The sequence below is a fragment of the Natator depressus genome, chromosome 25, assembly GCF_965152275.1.
Source record: "Natator depressus isolate rNatDep1 chromosome 25, rNatDep2.hap1, whole genome shotgun sequence".
NCBI classification, from domain to species: domain Eukaryota; kingdom Metazoa; phylum Chordata; order Testudines; family Cheloniidae; genus Natator; species Natator depressus.
This window is the reverse complement of record NC_134258.1, coordinates 11,305,603-11,326,045: the sequence shown is the minus strand read 5'-3', so window position 1 is coordinate 11,326,045 and position 20,443 is coordinate 11,305,603. Positions and strand designations below refer to the sequence as shown.

Here is a 20,443-nt window from a genome sequence, read left to right as displayed (position 1 = left end):
TACCGCAAGCAGGAGATGGATGATTTGAACTGGAATCAAGAAACCGCATCCTACTGTCTGGTTCCTGCTGGCTGCACAATAGCTTGGCCTCCAGCATTTTGCAGGGAGCGGAGGATGAGAGGTGGGTTCCTCGGAGCCGACAGGTGGACAGCCAGCAGGAACACTCTGCTGTTCCTCTGGAGGTGTTGTTTAATGGGCAGCCCCCCAGGGATTGGAGAGTTGTGGCATTCTGTCCTTCCCTTCAGCTGGTGAAGGAGGGGATGCCGAGACTTGGCTGAGGTTGTTGGTGATCTTTATTTTGCCTGACACCTTTCAGAACCTGCTTGGTTATAAGCTGTTAAACCTTTGGCAGAGATTGGAGGGAGAGGGGATATTCGCTGAGATAACAAGACAACAGGCTGCAGAGTGTGAACCTCTGAAATTAAAAGAGTGTTTTTTTTAATATACCACTTCAGCGCAGAGGCTCCTTTCCTCTGACTGAAACCTGTAATTACAGCAGCAAAATCCTCAGAAAACAAGCCACGCCGCTAACTCTGAAACGAGCGAAAAACAAGAAAACCAGGGGCCAAGAAAACCATAGCTGGGATTACTACTGTCGCAATTCAGGGCAAGTGCACCTGTATTTCCCCTCAGTGGTCCAGCCAGGTCACCCACTCCCAGGCTTCCTGCTCCCCTGGCTGTCACCTCTCTTGGGTAGGGTAACCAGGTATCCGGTTTTCGACCAGAACACCCGGTCGAAAAGAGATCCTGGGGGTGGCTTCCAAGAGACTGATACCGGAGGACCTACATTAGCATCCATCTCCTCCTACAGGCATTACGGACAATTCCACAATAGCACATACACAATTTTCACTTTTAACACAATGGCCCCGGAGGTCTGACAGCTAATTCAGTCAGGTTAACATTAATTCACTAGAGTTTATCTTAACTTCATAAGGTTTGTCCAGGATATTGTCAGTATGTCACAACTCCACTGACATCACTGACATCAGTGGGGTCGTGCTGAGGATCTGGTCCGGCATTCCTCTTATGTTTCCTTTGTGTCCCTATGGGCATGTAAAGTATACTTTGGCAACTCAGCAGCCGCTGCTCTGATAAGGGATTCAGATTGATGTTAGTATACAACAAGGGGATGAGATGCAACACTGAGGTCCTCACTGGGGTTGTTTATTTAATTTATTTTTTTAGTTTTTATTTGTGAAGGAGTCTCTTTTAATGCCTAGAGCTGCAGATCACAACAAAATAAAACAGAGCTGGATGGATGGATGGATGACAACTGAAATCATTCTATGTTATAAATGCCAGAACTCTGAAATCTCACAAAAAACTCCATCATAATTATGCAAAATTTAAGGGGTCAGTGGCCCTCTGGCATGGTGATGTAACTAGCAGATCAACTCAGGTAATATGTAATTCAGATAGAGAATGGACAATTAGTTAGGTGAATCTGCAGACACCCAAGGACTGTTCATATGGGCACAATCACATCTGTTGACAAAAATATGATTTGTGATGCTAAAAGAGCAAGTGAAGAAAACACTGACTGTGATACAAAAAAGCCCTTAGAACTACTCACTGGGCAGACTGAAGAGTACAATCAACACAAATACAATCACCAGATGATACCACGGCTGTGTCGCTCCAGATAAAGAAGATTTAAACCCAGAATGGAAGGACTATGGCATGTCCTAATGCTGTTATGAAGCAGGAACATTGGTAATGGCATCTCCAAACTTATTTTTTTTATAGGGGGGGATGTATTGTACACATGATACATATATCTGGCACACTGTTAATTTGTTAAAGGTCACAGGAGACGTTGGCCCAGATCCTCAACGGTATTTAGGCTCCTAACTTCCATGGTTCGGGGCCTTTATGCAAGACGAGGGTTTCCAATATAGGTAACTGGTGAAATTTCCTCCTCTTGCCGTTTCAACTGGCTGCAGGCTGCTGCTTCCTGTCCTAAAAGACTGAAGAGTGCTGGCTTGTACTGCTCAGCAGCTGCCACATCCCATGCCCAGACATGCCAGGAGGCTAACCCCTCCAGCAGCACAGACACATGGAGGTATGTACCCAGCCACAGCCACACGGTGGTACCTAGGTAGTTCAATATGAACGATCACTTTTCTGCCTGGTATGAGAGGGAAGGGTATGAAATACAGATGCAACTATTCACAGCAGAACTCAACAGATAGCGGAAGGCTCAGTAAACTGTGTCCACGAGAGCTTTGTGAAAGCAGGGAAGGGGAGGATGGGAGAGGACTGCTGTTTATAGAGCGCGTCCCATTTAGGAAACAATTAGCTCTGTCCGACTCCTGCTGATCCTTACTACCCTATAACTGGGATACAGGGATGGGCAGAGAAGGGAAAGGAATCCCTTCCTGTGTACTAGAAGTGGGCTCCAGCTGTGGATTTTGGCTCAGGATTCAAATCCAAACTTCCGCAAAGTTTGGATCCAGGGCTCTGGATCGATCCATTATAGAACTACGCCTAGACCATGAAATTCAGGTCTGGAGCTGAACTTGCTTCAAGTTCAAGATTAAGATCCAGGGTTTGGGTTCATCGCTACAGTCCAGCTTGTTTGCAAGACATGACAGAACCAGTCTGGAAAATATAAGAGCCACCCCCAATCTCCGTGAATCCCTGGCCACACACAGACAGAGTGACCACCTTGGAATCTTATTATAGCGATAACTACAGCAGTCTAATTATATCAGGATAGTTCTGTTGGTAAATTTTCCCCTGTAGACAAGGCCTCAGAGAAACGAGTAGATGCTCAGATACAGTGGTGCTGGCAACTAGACTGACAGATTCCCAGCCCAGTTTTGGAAACCCAGGGAGTTTGCAGCAGTATTCAAAAGTGGGATGTTTCTCTGAACTTCTTGTGGCTCTATCATACCTTTAATTCATCCGTGTGATTGAGAGGGCACATTTCTAGGGAGAAAGTACAGCCCTGGGAATGGAAAGAGGGGGAACCGAGAGCGAATATAGGAGGTTAACGGTATGTCAATGTCAAAGCAAACTCAGTACAGTTGCAAACACAAATATCATTTTCATTTTCAGCCACTGCAGGGCAAAAGGCCTGTAGGCCCATCTTGCTGAAAAAATAATGAAACCAAGGTGAAGCTGAGGAAAGCGGCATCACACACACAACAGCCCTGCTTGGCGCAGCTGTGCTGCACACGGTTTTCATCACAAACTCTGCTTCAGATGGCCTGGGCAGTGAGCTAGCTTAACTGTGCTGGCACAGAACCCTCCTCTGGATTGAATAATAGCACACATCCCATCCTAGCACTTTCCATTCAAGGATGTCAAAGCCCAACCATCCAAACCAGCCTCTCAGGCACAAAACAGGATAAAGGTCCACAAACTCAGATTCTGTCAGACTCCTGGGGGAACAAATTCCAGGGCAGAGGCTGTCCCCCGCATAGGCCATGTCCACACTATAGATTTTGTCCAACGTAGCTGGCAGACTGCCTGAGCTGGGCTGGCGCAGGCCTCTAGTGTAGATGCAGTTGTACTGGCAAAGCAGTGCTTTTAATGGAATAGCGTGTATTACTCAGGCTGCATGTAGATTAAGGTAAGCTGGCAAAAGGATAGTTTTGCCAGTATAGCTGTGTCCACACCAGGAGTGCTTTGCTGGTCTAATACAGAGGGAAAGCACTCCCAATGTAGACACATGGCCCAGAACGCCCAGCGCCCCTTCCAGAATTCAGAACTGGCAACTGTTAGCAAGAGTTTGCCAACCGATCTCAACTGTGGAGATGGAGCATAAAGAGGGAGAGGTAGACTCTGAGGTCCCAAACTCTCTAAGCCAGGACTCAGGCCATAGAGGGCTTTATACACTGAAACCCACAAACAAACTGAAGGCGAGAGGCCTCTCCAGCGTAACGTGGTCCAGCTGGCGTTTCCAAATGATCTTACAGGGGAGCAGTCTGAGGGTCCAAATGGCATAGTCAGGGAGGGAAGGGCACAGTCTCCATGGTGTGTTGGCTGCTGACTGGGGGTTCCAAAAGCAGCTTTGGAGCCGCAGGGCACAAAGGACACTAACAATTTGACTCCCCTCAACAAAGGACCCTCAGTTTCTGGAGCAGGTGTCACTTCTTTCATGAGTTCCGCACGTTCTACCAACCCACTGTCACCATTGTCTTGGCTAGGGTGACCATCTATCCTGGTTTGGCCGGGGCCGTCCCTTCTTTAAGCTGTCCCGGGCAAGTTGGCAAAATGGTCACTTTGGTCCAAAACCCTGGGATGTGGGAGTATGTGTCCGCGGAGGGTGGTGAGTGGCAATGCCAGTCCTGCGCAGGGTGGGAGGCAGGGGGCAGGCAGGGCTCTGGCGAGCAGCAACACCAGCCCCAGCCTGGCTCATGGGGCAGGCAGGGCTTGGGTGAGCAGCGACGCCAGCCCCACGCAGGGAGGGGGGCCCGGGCGAGCAGCTCGGGCCAACCCCACGCGGTGTCCCCTTTTCCCTTTGGGAAATATGGTGGCCCTAATCTTGGCCAGACCTTGGGGAAGCCCAGGTAGGTAAAACCATTAGGGTCCGAGAGAGGTAGAACTGAGCCTATGGATGGCACTGCCACCCCAACCTGTCCCACCGTCTCCCCCAGGGCCTCACCTGTCTGTGTGGGTGCACAGGTGTGTGTGTGTGTGTGTAAGAACTGTGCTAGGCCACAAGCCTTTGCTGCGCTCCGGGCCACCTTGCAGCCTTTGCCCCAAACTTTGCTGCCCCGAAACTGTGCTCCCCACCCCCATGCTCTGCTGAGCTCCCTGCTCCCGCCCCATTCCCTGCCCCAACCCACGCCCGCCGCCATGGCTTCCTGCCCTGGGTCTGCTGCCCTTCCGCCCCATCCTGCCCACAAGCCACACTGCACCCCTCTTCCATGCTACACTCCCCCCCACGCCATCCTGCCCCCCATCCTCTGCCGCACCCCCAGGCCCTGCTGCCCCTCTGTCTCTACTGCCCCACGCCCTGCCCCACCCCCAGGCCCTGCTGCCCCTCTGTCTCTGCTGCCCCACGCCCTGCCCCACCCCCAGGCCCTGCTGCCCCCCCCCAGGCCCTGCTGCCCCTCTATCTCTGCTGCCTCACGCCCTGCCCCACCCCCAGGCCCTGCTGCCCCCCCCAGGCCCTGCTGCCCCACGACCTGCCGCACCCCCAGGCCATTCTGCCCCCCCCAGGCCCTGCTGCCCCTCTGTCTCTGCTGCCCCACGCCCTGCCCCACCCCCAGGCCCTGCTGCCCCCCCCCGTCCTCTGCTGCCCCCTGTCTCTATTGCCCCACGACCTGCCGCACCCCCAGGCCCTGCTGCCCCCCCCAGGCCCTGCCCCACCCCCAGGCCATCCTGCCCCTTTTGCCCTATTGCCCCCCGTCCTCTGCTGCCCCCCCAGACCCAGCTGCCCCGTCTCTATTGCCCCACGACCTGCCGCATCCCCAGGCCATCCTGCCCTGCTGCCCCGTCTCTATTGCCCCATCCCGTCCTGCCCCAGGCCTCGCCCGCTGCCCCCTCACCCCCGGCTGCCCCCTCTGTCTGTGTCGCCCCGCCCCGGGCCCGCAGGGGTTAACCCCCGGGCCCGCCCCGCCGCTGACGCGGCTTCCGGGGGGGGGGGAGCCCTGGGGCTGGCACCGCGGCCGCTTTATCCGGAGCGGAGCCGCCCGGCCGCCTCCCTTGGCCGGCCCCGCCATGGTGGTGCTGACGGGCCGGGAGGCCGGAGGCGGGCGGGCCCCGGAGGAGCCCTACCTGTGAGTGGGGCGGGGGTCCCCGGGGTCCCCCCGTCCGTCCCTGGGGGGCCCCTCCCGCGGGGGGGGGCAGCCCAGGGGTCCCCCCGTCCGTCCCTGGGGGGCCCCTGCCGGGGGGGGCAGCCCGGGGGTCCCCCCGTCCGTCCCTGGGGGGGTCCCCCTGGGGGGCCCCCTGCCGCGGGGGGGCAGCCCGGGGGTCCCCCCGTCCGTCCCTGGGGGGTAGCCGGGGGGGGTCCCCCTGGGGGGTCCCCTGCCGCGGGGGGGCAGCCCGGGGGTCCCCCCGTCCGTCCCTGGGGGGGCAGCCTGGGGGGGGCATCCCGGGGGTCCCCCCGTCCGTCCCTGGGGGGGCAGCCTGGGGGGGTCCCCCTGGGGGGCCCCCTGCCGCGGGGGGGCAGCCCGGGGGTCCCCCCGTCCGTCCCTGGGGGGCCCCCTGCCGCGGGGGGGCATCCCGGGGGGTTCCCCCGTCCATCCCTGGGGGGTAGCATGGGGGGTTCCCCTGTCTGTCCTTGGGGGGCTCCCTCCCCAGGGGTCCATATACAGGAGAACTCTTCTCCTTCTCGGGTGCAGCCAGTGTGGGGGTTCTCTGCCCCCCAGGGAGATCCCGAGCCCCCTTCCCTAGGAGGGGTGGCAGCCCGGGGGGGGGGGTTCCCTCTCCACACAGGGGAGATCTCCTTTTCCCAGGGGTGGGGGGTGTCCCTGTCTACAGAGGGGAGATCACCCCACCTTTCAGGGTGGGGGTTCTGGGGGTTGTTTCCCTCCCACATAGGAGAGATCCCCTCTCTCGGCCCCCCAACCCCAGGGAGGGAGGGGCTCAGTCCCCGCACATGGTCAGATTCCCCCTCTCTGAGGGTGGGGGCATCACTCTCCGTAGTGGTGATAAATTAGTTTCCTTCACCCTTCTCTGGTACCATATTACCCCACCCCTTGTAAGCCCCAAGGGGGGCAGACAGAAAAGAGGAACTGCCCCCACCCCCAGGTGGGTGAACCTGAATGGCTCCAGTCTTCTGGTCTCAAGGCTGTGTGCCCCCCAGCGCTGTGGCCCAAGCCTGCACCCCGTGGGGACTGAGCCCAGGCCGCACATTACTGAGCCTCTGGCAGATGTCAGTCATCTTGCTTAATGCCCAGTTGACAGGTGCTCAGACCTACAGGGAAAAGGGTGACCTGATACCCTATAGAGACTGGAACAGCCAATGGTTTCCTCTGCCTCATTTCCCCCTACAATGAGACCTTGGTCCCATACAGGTCTAGGGCCTCTGCTTCACTGGGCACAGGTGCTAAGGCCACTCCCTCCCCCGCACCCTTCTGTCTTGGTGACACCCAGAAAGTCATTACTCTTGTTTCCTCCTCCCTTCCGATCATCCGACCAGGGAATGCAAATACCTTTCACCTTGCTCTGGGTAGGGCTCGTTGAAACTCCAAAGGGCCCGTGATCCAGCTATCTGCCTCTGTGATGCAGGACAGCCCTGAAAGTATTAGGCCTTGTTTAAATGCAGAAGTTGCTCCAGTTTAAGTTAATTTGAGGCAAATTCCTCTGGAGAAGCTTTTTTTTTTTTTGTTCAGTTCCCAGGTGACTTTAAGCTAAACTGAAACAAGCTGCCTGGCTTAAACTGGGATAAGTGTTCACACAGTCTTTTGCACCGGTTTAAGTACATTGGTTTCAAGTAACACCTGGAATAAAACCAGTGCAACCGTCTCATATAGACAACCCTGAGGCCTCCTGCCTGTGGGATTCCCCAGCCCAGTGCTTCCCTGCTTTGCACTGAATGTAGCAGTCCTAGGTGGGTATTCTGTCCCCAACCAGGATGGTTGCATAACATGTTCGTATGGAAACAGTGTAAGTGACACCACAGTCTGTCTAGTTTAGGGCTTGTCTGCACTCTGGGGGTTATAGGACCATAGCTATGGCCTAATGGCATCTGTGCTAGGGGTGAGGTCAGCACAGCTGTGGCTACATATTTCTGTGGTCCAGGGTTTAGATGTGTATTTCTGTGGCCCCCGTTCCCATAGAATCGAAGACCTAATGTATTTACTCGGGCAACACCCCTGTGTGGTAGAGAAGAATTCTCTATTTTAGAGAGGAAACTGAAGCACATAGCAACCAAGAGACTTGCCTGAGGTGTGTCAGAGCTGGAAATTGAACCCAGGTCTCCTGAGTTCCAGAGTTTAGTGCTCTAATCACTAAACAATCCTTCCTCTCCACAGTCTAAGGCGAAGGAGAATCAGACCTCGGGCTGTCCACCAGAGCTGGTGTTAGATCCTGGGGTCTCGACCTGGGAGTTGGAAATGAACCTTGGGTGTTGTAACTACCCTGTGATTTGTCAGGGCTAGATTGCGGGGAAGGTCCCAGAAAGCTCCTGTTGTAGAGGGGGATCACAAGTATGGAAAAGGCTGAAACCAGCTGAGTTAGATGAATCTCAGGAAATGGTAACATGTTTTGTACCATGAGACCTTTTGTTTTCTATTCTTAGTTAACCGCAGGCTGGAAGCATTGGGTGTATAAGGGACACAGGGTTATTACTCGGATAATTAACTAATTATTGTTTGCACTCTGCATTTATAGCACCTTTCATCCAAGGTCACCAAATACTTTATGGAGTTAAGTTTCAGAGTAGCAGCCGTGTTAGTCTGTATTCGCAAAAAGAAAAGGAGTACTTGTGGCACCTTAGAGACTAACAAATTTATTTGCATCCGATGAAGTGAGCTGTAGCTCACGAAAGCTTATTGTCAGATAAATTGGTTAGTCTCTAAGGTGCCATAAATACTCCTTTTCTTTTTATGGAGTTAAGTTAGCATCATCGTCCACCTCTTACATGAGAGCGAAGCTGGACATTGAGAGGGGGCATGAGTTGGCCCTGGGGTCACACGGAGTCCCTGTCTCTCTGCATTTAGTGTGCAGAGCTACTGACTCCTCGTGCTCCTTGTTCTGCCTGTTGGGTGTCCGGGGCTCAGACCTGCCTCCATGGGCATGTTGGGGAAACTGAGTCTGCCACTGTCATCTGCTGAAATGACCAATTTCATGTTGGAGGCTCCTGTTAGAAATGGCCCCAGGACCATCCTGTTCCTTTGGTCCTGGCTGTGGGGATCAGCCACAGTTAGCGGGTGCAGGCTAAAATGGGTAAAACCCTGGTTGCCAGCAGGGCTCTAGAGATCCTATCTGTCTGGAAGCCATGCTGTACTCGGGGGTTATAGTCCATATAGGATGGCTTTCTAGAAGGAGGATTCTGTCCATACTGGATAGGGAAGCCCTGCTCCCATGGCTATTGTCCTAGCATGAACAGCGATCTTCTTTGGGACTGATGCATGAAGCTCAATTCTGCAAAGCCAGTTTCTAATGTGAGGGGCGTTCGGGACCATTCCCAGCGTATCCTGTTCATAAAGTAGTAAATGCCAGAAACTGTTTGTTTACAGCTCTCCTGTAATGAAATCAGATGAGTCCTCTGATTTCCTCTACACCGGCCGGGGGGGGGGGGGGGGCATTAAGGAACTGTTTTTGAGCTGTGATGCAGAAATCTGTGTCATTGTGAGGTTTGTGGCTTGCTTTAGCACTGGCTCAAAAACTGTTTCAAATGGCTGGAAGTTTGGACGGTTTGTTGCTAGATGCTGGACTCTAGAGCAGTGACTTCAAGGTTGCACAAGTGTGCTGTGTGCTCTGCTCCCCACCCCTATTTTTAATCCAGACCCAGGCGGGGGGGGCCGAAAGGGTGGGAGATGAGAATGTGTTCGCTCTTAGAGTAAAAAGCAGTGATGGGTGAGATTTTACACGCTCTAGCAGCAATGCTGTCCATGCTGTGATGCTGAAGAACAGCGGCAGAGAGTGTCTCCGGGGGAAGCTGCTGGCACCGAGGCGATCTGTGTGGAGAAGGGCTCTTCAGGGCGGAGAAGAGTGGTAACAAGAACTAGCCCCCTTTCTAGGCCGCTGGTTGTGTAAGTGGAGAAAAGGATTGGAAGGCTCTGGCCAAGCAAGTGGTGGGGTTGGGACGACTAGGAAAAAGCAGCTTGGCTTCACGCTGCTGCCAGAAAAATGTTGCCATCTTTCTAAGAGGTTGTGACCAGGCCTTGGCATGATGCTGAGCCTGGTCTGCCTGTCGGAGTATCTGGGCAACCTGCTATTACTGACACGGGTTGAAAATGAAGGGCCTGTTACTGAGGGGCTTGCATGGCCGTGAGTCTCCAAGGCTGACAATGAATCTGTTACCATTTAAAAGCTGGCAGGGAGGGGGAAGATCGTAGATTCCCACGTAGTATTAAACCGGTTGTCTGTCGCTCTGACAGGACCTTCAAAAGGCATGCCAGTCACCTTCTGGTGTGGATTTTTTCCTGCTTGAACTGTTCGGTAGCTACTACTAACACCTAGTTCACGTATCCTGTTTTCCAGTCATCCCTTTCAAAGTAGGTCATTATCACCATTTGACAGGTAGGGGAAAACTGAGGCACGGGTGAAATGACTTGCCTAAGGTCAGCTGGCAAACCAGTGGCAGACCTGTGACTTGAACCCATGCCTCCTTAGTCCTAGTCCAGTGCCCTATCTAGGCGATGCTGTCTTCGTAGCAGCTATGAGCTTAAGAACAGCTGGAGCTAGCAAGCTGTGCTGTGCATTGTCAGGGAGGAATAGCATCCTTCCAGTGGGATAAAGCATTCACCCCTAGGTTTACTGCTTCTTGAAATCTGCCACTAAAGTCATGTGGGAAAGACTTGGATGAGGGCTGAATTGGCAGACTAGAACGAATGCTTTCAGGTACATTAAACCCTTCCAAGTGCCAGTCCGGAAGCAGAGATCAGAAGAAAGTGTTGATTCCTGACAGACAAGGTGAACTGCAAAACCATAACTTCCAGCAGAACAGCCTCGGGATAGATTTTCCACACTAATATTCTTCTAAGGAACAGGGTTAATCAGTGACAGTGCAAAAGTGCTCCCCTTGCATAGAAGTAGTCTCAGAGTAGGATGAAAAGCCTGCCAGCTTTCCTATAAGCATGGTGCTTTTTGCCAGGATACCAGGCAGAACGGCAAGAGCTAACCTGCTAGCACAAGGCAAATTAAACTTGGCACCAAAGTCTTGGAACACGCCTTCTATGGTGCAACTTGCCTGTTTATTTCTAAAAAATTTTTCCAGCTGAGGTCAGAGGGAAAAGTCCTCTTTATTTTTTTTCTTTGCCCTGCTATGGAGAACTGTGACTGCCTTAAGGTGTCATTAAAATTGGGGATTTCAGAAAGTGCATTGTCTTGGATTTTTCCTCTTCTGCAAAATCCTCTTTAAGTCAAACAAATCTCAGATAATGCAACAGGCCCCTGGGCTACCAGGGCAAGTTTTGGTATTATACATGGTACCACTTAATGGTTGAACAGTATAATACATAGAATATCAGGATTGGAAGGGACCTCAGGAGGTCATCTAGTCCAACCCCCTGCTCAAAGCAGGACCAATCCCCAGTTTTTGCCCCAGATCCCTTAATGGCCCCCTCAAGGATTGAACTCTCAACCCTGGGTTTAGCAAGCTATCTGGTACTAACTCTAGGCCTACAGGTTTTGAGACACTTGAATGAAACCTGTTGGCTCCATGCACGTCAACTTTATGATGAGCCAGTTCAGCTATATGTGTGGGATGATTTTTTTTTTTTTAAACCATGCTTATATCAGAGACATCTGTGCAGGTTCTACTTCTCTTCTATAGCTACAGCACTGCGCAAGGTTCTCCATCTCCTTCTGTTTGTTGTCACGCCAATTTCCTGCTTCTGTTTTGCAAGATCGTGTCTGACCCTCTGTCCCTGCCCCAGTTGGAAGGGGTGAGAGATTTTACAATAGAGATTCTCTCCCTGGTGTGGCCCTGCTTAAGAAAAAATCAGGACATGGAGGCCAATTAAAAACCTTGCCTTCCACCCATTCCTGTGTGCCGTTTGCAATTGGTAACCTGCCAGCACAACCCTCCCATCTTCCAGATGGTGAGGGGAGCTGTGCCAATGCCCCCATTTATGTAATGCACAGTTCATGAGGGGGGATGTGTAATGGGGCCCCAGATTGGCAGTATTCAGTGGAGCCAGGCAATACTCCTGTAGCTACAGCGGAGGGGCCTTTTCCTCTTTCTGAATAAGTACATGTGGAGGGTTAAACCATCCACCTATGTTATTGACCTCAAGCTGCCACTGAAGCACGACTCTTAGAGCTAAAGTACCAGACCTCCACAATAGAAGTGACTTCTGTGGAAGGTTCCCAATGTTCCCCTTGCCTGGTCTTCCCCAGTGAATTATATGCCAGTCACTGGGAAGTGTGACTGATCAAACCCACCTGTTTGTGGAATTCTTAGCCAGTATTAGTTACAGTAGCATGGTGCATCCAGACACATAGTGAGAGACAGCCCATGTCTCAAGGAGTTTACAATCTAAACAGGAAAGATGAAGGATTCTAATCCCCCTTTTACTGATGAGGAAATTGAGGCACAGAGAGAGTAAGTGTCTTGCCCAAAACCACACAGGAAATTGGTGGCAGAGCCAGGCTTTGAGCCTAGATCTCCTGAATCCCAATCCGATGCCTTAAATGTGAGGCCACTCTTCCTTACGCACTATGGAATTAGCACGATCCAGATAGCAGTTGCTTTGATTGAAGGACCCCGAGGTCTCTTCCTTCTGAGTAGTCAGACTTCAGGAGTCCGACAGGACGCTCTCAGGACGCTCCCTGCATTACAATTTCATGTTCTTTTTAAAGAATATCCGGGATTCTTAGAAACTTAAGTTGTTTTTGGTGTTTTTTTGGTTGTCATTTATGCCATTTACTCTTTACACCAAACGTAGCCTGCAGTGACAGTCGCTGGGAGTCTCTGGCGTGGTCTCAGACACTAGCACAATGCTGCTTGTGTTTGGATTCTCAGGCTGGCTGGAGCAGGTTTAAATCTTAAATAAAGTTGAGTCATGAACTGTAAATTGCTCTTTACAACCTGTGCACAGTTGGGCTGTGACTTACTCATCAATTCGCCATCTCAAAGTACAGTAAGACCTCAGAGTTACGAACACCTCGGGAATGGTGGTTGTTCGTAACTCTGAACAAAACGTTCTGGTTCTTTCAAAAGGTTACAATTCAACACTGACTTAATACAGCTTTGAAACTTTACTATGCAGAAGAAAAATGCTGCTTTTGACCAGCGGTTCTCAACTGCAGGTCTATGGCCGCCTGGGGGTCCACGAGCCCTTTCAGGGGGGCTGTGGGGCCCCACTGCTGAAACCCTGAGCCCCAGCACCCCCCCTGGGGCTGAAACTGGGAGCAGTGTGTGGCTGAAGCCCCATCCCTGGCGCCCCCCATGGGGCTGAAGCTGGGGACAGCACGGGGCTGGAACCCTGAGCTCCCCTTCCCCCCTCTCCCCCGAAGCCTGGAGCAGCGTGGGGCTGAAACCCTGAGCCCATGGGCAGAACTGAGGGGACATGAGGGTGTTGCCCCCCCCAAACTGCAGTGCCTTACCTACAGTAAGGCAGTCCTGGGGGCAGCTCCACCCCCCCAACCTCCTCCTCCTTCAGTGCCCTCCCTTAGGCCAGATCCTAGGAGGGAAGCCAGAGCCAGACAGTGAGGGGCAGCTGCTCCTCTGGCTGGTGGTGCCATGGAGTGGGGAGCCCTGGCATTCCCCCGTCTGCTGCTGGGGCCTGGGGTTGCGGCTGCTTCTCAGCTCCCAGCCCCTCATGCAGCCGATCAGAGCTACCCAGGTGGGGAGCTGGCTCCGGGGCTGGCAGAGCCCTCGGGGAGCAGCCATCAGCACATAGCCCCAGACAGGTGGGTGCCACCTGCTGAGGTGAGTTGGTGTGGGGGTGGCGCTTCCTTCCTGGGACCCTGCGGTGCGGAGCTGGCCCGAGCCCTGCCGGCCTTTGCCCCCCCTCCCCCGCAAAATAGAAGTCAAACTATACATATACCCAATGGCCCCACCCTTGGCCTGGAGCCCTGAATTTTTCCCTCCCCACTCCCCAGCCCTGCTGAGCCCTGGAGTTTTTATAGCATGTTGAGGGGGGCCTCAGAACAAAAAGGGTTGAGAACCCCTGCTTTTAACCATCTTAATTTAAATGGAACAAACACAGAAACAGTTTCCTTAACTTGTCAAGTCTTTTTTTTTAAAACTTTCCCTTCATTTTTTTAGTAGTTTACGTTTAAAATAGTACAGTGCTGTATTTTGCTTTACTGCCTGATTGCGTACTTCCAGTTCCAAACGAGGTGTGTGGTTCACCGGTCAGTTCATAACGCCGGGTGTTTGTAACTCTGAGGTTCTACTGTACCTGGGATGTTATAAATAATACAAACAAAATGAAACCGTTAGCCAGAGGCCCCAGCGTACAGCTTAAACTGGGCAGACAAAATAGTCCCAGAAAGGGATTGGCAAGGAGAGATCTCAGTGGATCAAAGCTGGGTTAGCTGGAGTTCAGTAACACCCAAACAAGGGCCATGTGAGAGACCATCACTGCCCCAAAGAGTTTAGGGTGGAATCCTGGATCCACTGACGTCCATAGCAAAAAACTCCTGTTGACTTCAGTGGGTGCAGCATTTTCACAGTCTAAATAGGTAAGACAGACGAAGGGTGGGAGGGGGGACCAGGGTGGTGGCTTGCCCAAGGTCACATAGTGAGTCAGTGGCAGAGCCAGGAATGGAATAATCCTTTTTTTATGCATTGCTTCACATCAGTAGATCTCAAAGTGCCTTACGCAGGAAGACCACCATTTTACAGGTGCGGAAACTGAGGCACATATCTGACATGACTCCTGCAGCAGGCCAATGGCAGAGCCCAGGTGTAAAACCCAGGTCTCCTGACTCCCAATCCAGTGCTTTATCCACTAGTTCAGAGAATAGGCCTCAAAGGCAGCTTCAGTGGGACTCTCCTGGCTCTATTGCAGGAAGGGAGTCCTAGAACCAAGGGGGTTCCTGCCCTTGCCCTGATTCGGATGAGGATGAGTAAAAAGACGACTGCCGGCTACCTTGGAGAGACGTGCGGGAGAGACGGTCTCCGATCTGCAGTACTCCAGGCTGAGGATATAGATTTAAAGTGAGCATGAACTTTGGCCCCAAGCACCATAATGTTGTGACTCACCTGGCTGGTGCTGCGTGGGTGCCCTTGTGATCATCCCCAGGTGCAAGGAAGGCCCCCGTTGGTCTGAAGAGCAGGACCTCAATGACACAAAGCTGGGTGTAGTAACTGGAGGAAGCAGCACTGGAGGGGGTGGGGGTGGGAGTACCGGCGGTCCTCTGCTCCTGTAAGCTTGCAAACTAGTCTCTGTTTAAAGAGACAACTGAAATGTAGTTAGTTTCAAACAATTAAAAAAAAAGTTTCAGCCCCCCCGGTCCTTCTGCCAGTTTTTTTTTTTTTTTTACAGCTGTACAATTTTCTAATTTTTTTTTTTAAATGTTTGTCTCCTGTTGCTGTGTGGAAACCCACACAAACCAAAGGGGAAACAAACAGTGAAACTGATTGCGCACAGTGTGCTGCCAGATGCACAGAGATATTGAGGGGGTGGGGTGGGGTGGGGGGGAATAGGGAAATGTCTTAAATTATGTTGATCTTGGGTGTTAATTGTAACAGTTGCAGGTTTTAAAAAATAATCAGATGGAAAGTTTTGTGCTCTTAAAGAAACAGTCAACTTAGATCTTCAGTGAACGCCTCTTAAATTCATGCTTGGGTTTAATATTTATCAAGAGGTTCAGCTAGACCAGGGGTAGTCAGTAGATGGACTGTGGGCCAAATCTGGACTGCCAGATGCTTTAGAACAGACCCTGAAATCTTTTTATTTACTTGTTATGATCACTATTTTGTTGTTCTCTCTGGGGTCTGGACCTTGACTATACCTTGACCAAGAAATCTGGACCTTGACAAAAAATAACTACTTCAGAGCTAGACCGTGTCTGTATCTGTGCATAATATAAAAACCCTGAGCTTGAAAATGGATTTATATGATCAATAAAAGCAAAGCAGCCTGTAGTGTGTGAATACATCAAAGCTGGGTCTTTTTCTTTCCCTGTTTGGGTGCTTAATTGCAATAATGCTTGTTATTGGCAAACAGCCCAGGTAGATGTAGATGGAATCATTTTGCTCTGTATCAAAGAGGGCAGTAGCTAGTGAGTGTCTCATTCATTTATCAGTTGTATTCACTTCGAAGGTCAAGTAGTTCTGTTTCCCTGCTCGGCCTTTTATACGCTAATTTCAGGTTGCTCTGCAGGCAAGATATTCAGCTTGTAGCTTTATCTCTAAATGGGTTTCCTGTGCTTTCCAGATGTGCACGCTTTCTCTCGTGACTTTTCTATAGGGGTTAGGGTAACGTTACCACCAACAGAGTTACCACCTCAGAGTTACGAACTCCAGCGTTAAAAACCGACCTGTCAACCACACACCTCGTTTGGAACTGGAAGTACGCAATCAGGGGGAGCAGCAGAGACACACACAAAGAGCAGAGACAGTACAGTACGGTGTTAAATGTAAACTAAAATAAGGGAAAGTTAAAAAAAAAATTTTGGCAAGGTGAGGAAACTGTTTCTGTTTGTTTCATTTAAATTAAGATGGTTAAAAGCAGCATTTTTCTTCTGCAGAGTAAAGTTTCAAAGCCGTATTAAGTCAATGTTCAGTTGTAACCTTTTGAAAGAACAACCATAATGTTTTGTTCAGAGTTATGAACATTTCAGAGTTACTATCCACCTCCACTCCCATTTTAGATGGGGGGAGAAAATCTGGGATCTTGGGTTCTGTTCCTAGCTCTGCTTCGTGAAATTGGACAAATCACATACGACTTGTGTGTTTAGACAAGGGCTACCGCTGAACTACAGTGATACAGTTCAAGCTGCACAGCCTTGGTGTGGACACAGTTATACCAGTATAAAGGTGCCTTATACCAGCATAGCTTATTCCCCTTCCCTGACAGGAACAACATATACTGGTATAAGGCACCTTGATAGAGCAACACTAGGGCTTTTGTCCAGGTATAACTACTTTGGTGAAAAATGACACCCCAACCAAAATAGTTATGCCAGTGCAAAACTTCCAGAGCTGGCCTAAAGTGCTCTATGTGGCTGGTTTTTTTAATCTCTCAAATTGAGACCGTAGTACTTACCTTTTCTAAAGTGCTTTGAGATCCTTGCCTAAGTGCAGAGGGTCAGCGGCTATGGTTGATGCCCCCTGGAATGTTGCTAGAAGAAGTGTAAGTCAGGGTTTGATGTAGTCACCCCTTACTGGCGGGAGCTGTCTCAGTTCATCCACGCTCATGCATCACACCAAGGAACATTGAGAAATCACCAAGCCCAAATCTCCTTTCACGCTTGCATAAGAAATCCCAGTTGAATTCCTCTAGATTTGCACTGGTGTAGCAGAACAAAACACGTCCCTCTGGGGATCGCTCCACTGGCTGGTTGTGGAGGCTTGCCTGCCCAGGTCTAGCCCCCATATGAGCACATTCTCTAACCCGGCATCTGAGTGCGCTCATTGCTCTGTTTTAATAACAGAGTTTATGAGTGTCTGAGAATCTGGGCTGCCAGATGGAATTTGTCTTCGTTCTGCCGAGAACCAGACTGTCTATTTACTTGCATGTTGGCAGTGTTAATTAAGCATCAAATCTTGTTGTTACTACATGGCCACTGAAGCAATCTAATCAAGTTGGGTTTTGAAGCCTGAAGAACGGAGGTGGTTGTTTTGGGAGTCTTTTGACTGTGACGTCGGGTGAACTTGTCATTGGCTGGCACAAAGCCTCATGAGAATAGGTGTTATCTGGGCTTTCCTCTGCTGGGCTTCTCCTCTGCTTAGCTCTGCTGATGCATCTCAGTCCTGACCTCTACCCCAGCCCTGGGTTCCCCATTCAGAGCTCTCGTGCTGGCCCACAGTCCTGACCTGCAGGCCCACTGCTATTCCAGCCCTGGGCTCCCCAGACACAGCTGATCCGATCCTCAAGGCTGCCCTGCAATCCCCTCTTCTTACTATTCCTGTCCTAGGTCCCCAGAACCTTTCAGCTGGGCCAGCCTGTGGTGGTCTCAGGATCTGAACAGAGCCCTTGGCAGGTGACACCTCTCACCGTGTGTTCTCTGTGTCTCTGTAGGAGGATTGAAGACTGCCTGCCTCCTCTGGGGAGCTCCCCATCCAAGAGGTTCTCCCCCTCCAAACGGAAGCAGTACTACATTAACCAGGCCATCCGCAACTCCGACCTCATCCCAAAGGCCAAGGGGCGCAAGAGCCTTCAGAGGCTGGAGAACAGTAAGGATCAAGCCCTTTTGTGCTTCATGCAGCCTCTTCCCCCTAAGCACTAAGCAGTCTCTTACCCCTGGGGTAGTCCGGTCTGTTTCCTTGGGAGCTGCTTGCAGCATGAGGGATGGCTCATGGTGAGTGAGGCTGGTGGAATCCGGCCCTGCCTGCACTTGCTCAATGCCAGGCTGTGTGCCAGGTACATAACTGAGATAGCTTGAAGCTAGTCACTGCAGAGGTGACTGCACGGAGCCCTCTGGACAAACAGGCCAAGGCTTTCACAGGTGTCAAGTGCCTTTTGGGGTGGTGGGGTTGGGTACTCAACTTGAGAACTTTTAAAGAGGCCTGACTTCCAGAAGTGCTGAGCATCCACCCTGTGAAACCCAGGTCCATTTAAGGTGTGTCAGATTGCATGGTCACCTGTGCAAACCTTGGCCAATGTGCTGCTGCTGATTTAAAATGTCCCCTAATATATTTCCCTCTGATCTCCGCCCCTCTGTCTTCAGACTCCGCCCCTCCTGATGTATTTTCCTGTAGATTTTGCCCCTCTGTTTAATGACTTCCAAGGCGCTATCTTGACTAGTCAGCTAGCGATGGGTTTGCATGATGCGGTGGTGTGAAGCTGATCCAGTTCTGCCCAGCTGTGGAGTGAGTGATCTTACCTGATGTGAGGTCTGGTGGGGAGTAATGGGATGAAACTGAGGAAGACTCGGGCTGAATCTCAGGAGAGGACAAGTTCAGAGTGGTCTGAGCTGTTCGAGGGAGGAACAGTCTCCCAGAGGACATGGTGGAGGCTCCAAACCTGGTTGGGACAGCTCCTGGAAATGTACTGTAGGGAACAATCCCATATTGGGATTTGATGACTTTGAGTCTTTGTCATGTTGAATGCTTGATCCCTGATTTGGGAGGATGGGAAGGGGCTAAAAACAATTCCTGCTTATGTTTCCAGTGCAGGGCATGGCTCCTGGGTAGCTCTCCTTCCCCATTCCCCTTCTTTGTCCTGCCCAGCCCTAGCTCTGGTGCAGGTGTGTCTCTTGCTTTGTGTCAGCATTAGATCCCCAGGCTGGGACTCAAGCTGGAGTCACTCCCAATAATCAGAAACCCTCTTGCTGAGAGCCGCTCTGCCTGGAGCTCCCGCTCCTTGTTTCTAAAGGGCTCTGTTTCCTAGCTCGGTACCTGATGACTCTGCTGGAGCGGGACGAATGTGGGAATGACGATGGGGAACTCACTCACTCTGCTGCCCCAAGCATCTTCACAGAGGCCTGCAACAACGAGACGTACATGGAGGTAGGTGTCGGGCGTGATCGTACCCGCTTCAGGCTCACGCTGGGAAACCTGGGCATAAAGTGTCCAGTAACAGTAACGCTTGGACCTTAGATCCTTGCTGTTCCTGCCAAGGCGCTGTAGGAACATTGGCTAACACTCAGCCTCCCGATGCTGTAAGGAGGTGACTTGGCCAGGACTGCGCAGTGAGTCTGTGTCGGAGCCAGGAACAACACTTAGGAGCTCCTGGTTCCCATCCTTGAGCTCAGCCCACTAGTCCATGCTGCCAGGGGGTCTGGCTGGTCGGAAAGTGATGAAGACTGGGGCCTCAAGGTTCTTTTAACCTCCCTGAAGCACTTCCATCCTGCCCTTCCCAGGGCACCTCATGGGCTCCTGAGTGGGGCGGGAGCCTTCGCTTCATATGCAATTAACAAGCGCGTCTGAGAGCCAAGTGCTGGCATCCAAATTAAGCACAATTCCTCATGCACCCTCCTTTGCCTTGGGCTGTGCGACTTCTCCAGGCAAAGCTGGCACGTGTGGAAAGATCGGCGCTCCCTTGGCTTTCAGGGGTCTTCCGTTTACTTGGGCTTCCTGTGGCTGGAGCAAGGCTCCGTATCCTCCCTCAAAAGCAGTGGAAATCCCTACCAGGAGACTTTTGGGCCAGACAATTGCAAACTCCCCTGCCTGGGGGAAGAGCTGTGATGTGCCTTCTCAGGCTTCCCTTGGGCAGGGGCCTTGGAGATGATCTCTAAAGTCCAAACTCCTGGCTGTCCTATGATGGGTCTATCCTGGGGTGATCACTGGAGTATTTATAGATGGGGATGGGAGGCCATGTCTTCATGCACACTGGAGTCCCTTTTCTGTCCAGAAACAGCCTCCAGCTGATGAGACGGCAGGAGGGGGTGGGTTGATGTTGCAACAGCTAAGAAGCCAATTCCCTGGTCTATTTTTGGGGGTCAAAGGGTGGGAGGCAAGTTCCCTGGGGTGATGTAGACAGTGTGGCACGTTGCCAAGCTCCCCGTCCGTGGGCCCGTTGCAGCTGCAGGCGCGGCCTGTGCCAGGAAACCCTCAAGAGCCTGCACAATGAGCTGAACGGAGGGGGCTCGCCCCAGGAGAACCGTTAGCTAGCGAACGCAATGGCTTCCTCCGTTAAGGCAGTGAAATTGAGAGAGCTGTGAAGAAACTCAGCGTTTTAATGCTTGCTATTGACTCGCCCAGTCAGCGATGGTTTCTGTCTGCCTTCCTGCCCCCTGGGGCTGTATGACAAGCAGA

General features: G+C 51.8%; 1 protein-coding gene across 2 annotated transcripts in view; it reads left to right on the top strand.

Annotated features, from left to right (window-relative positions):
- The first annotated feature begins 5,599 nt into the window (after positions 1-5,599).
- Positions 5,600-20,443, top strand: part of R3HDM4 (R3H domain containing 4) — a 30,144-nt gene continuing 15,300 nt past the window's right edge. The window contains exons 1-4 of one of the 2 annotated variants that reach the window (XM_074939677.1): positions 5,605-5,735; positions 14,589-14,737; positions 17,766-17,920; positions 19,077-19,195. In XM_074939677.1, the coding sequence (XP_074795778.1) occupies positions 14,637-14,737; positions 17,766-17,920; positions 19,077-19,195 (375 nt within the window). In that variant the 5' untranslated portion in view covers positions 5,605-5,735; positions 14,589-14,636. Of the gene's footprint in view, positions 5,736-14,588; positions 14,738-17,765; positions 17,921-19,076; positions 19,196-20,443 lie in introns of both variants that reach the window. The other variant, XM_074939678.1, reaches the window with a different exon arrangement.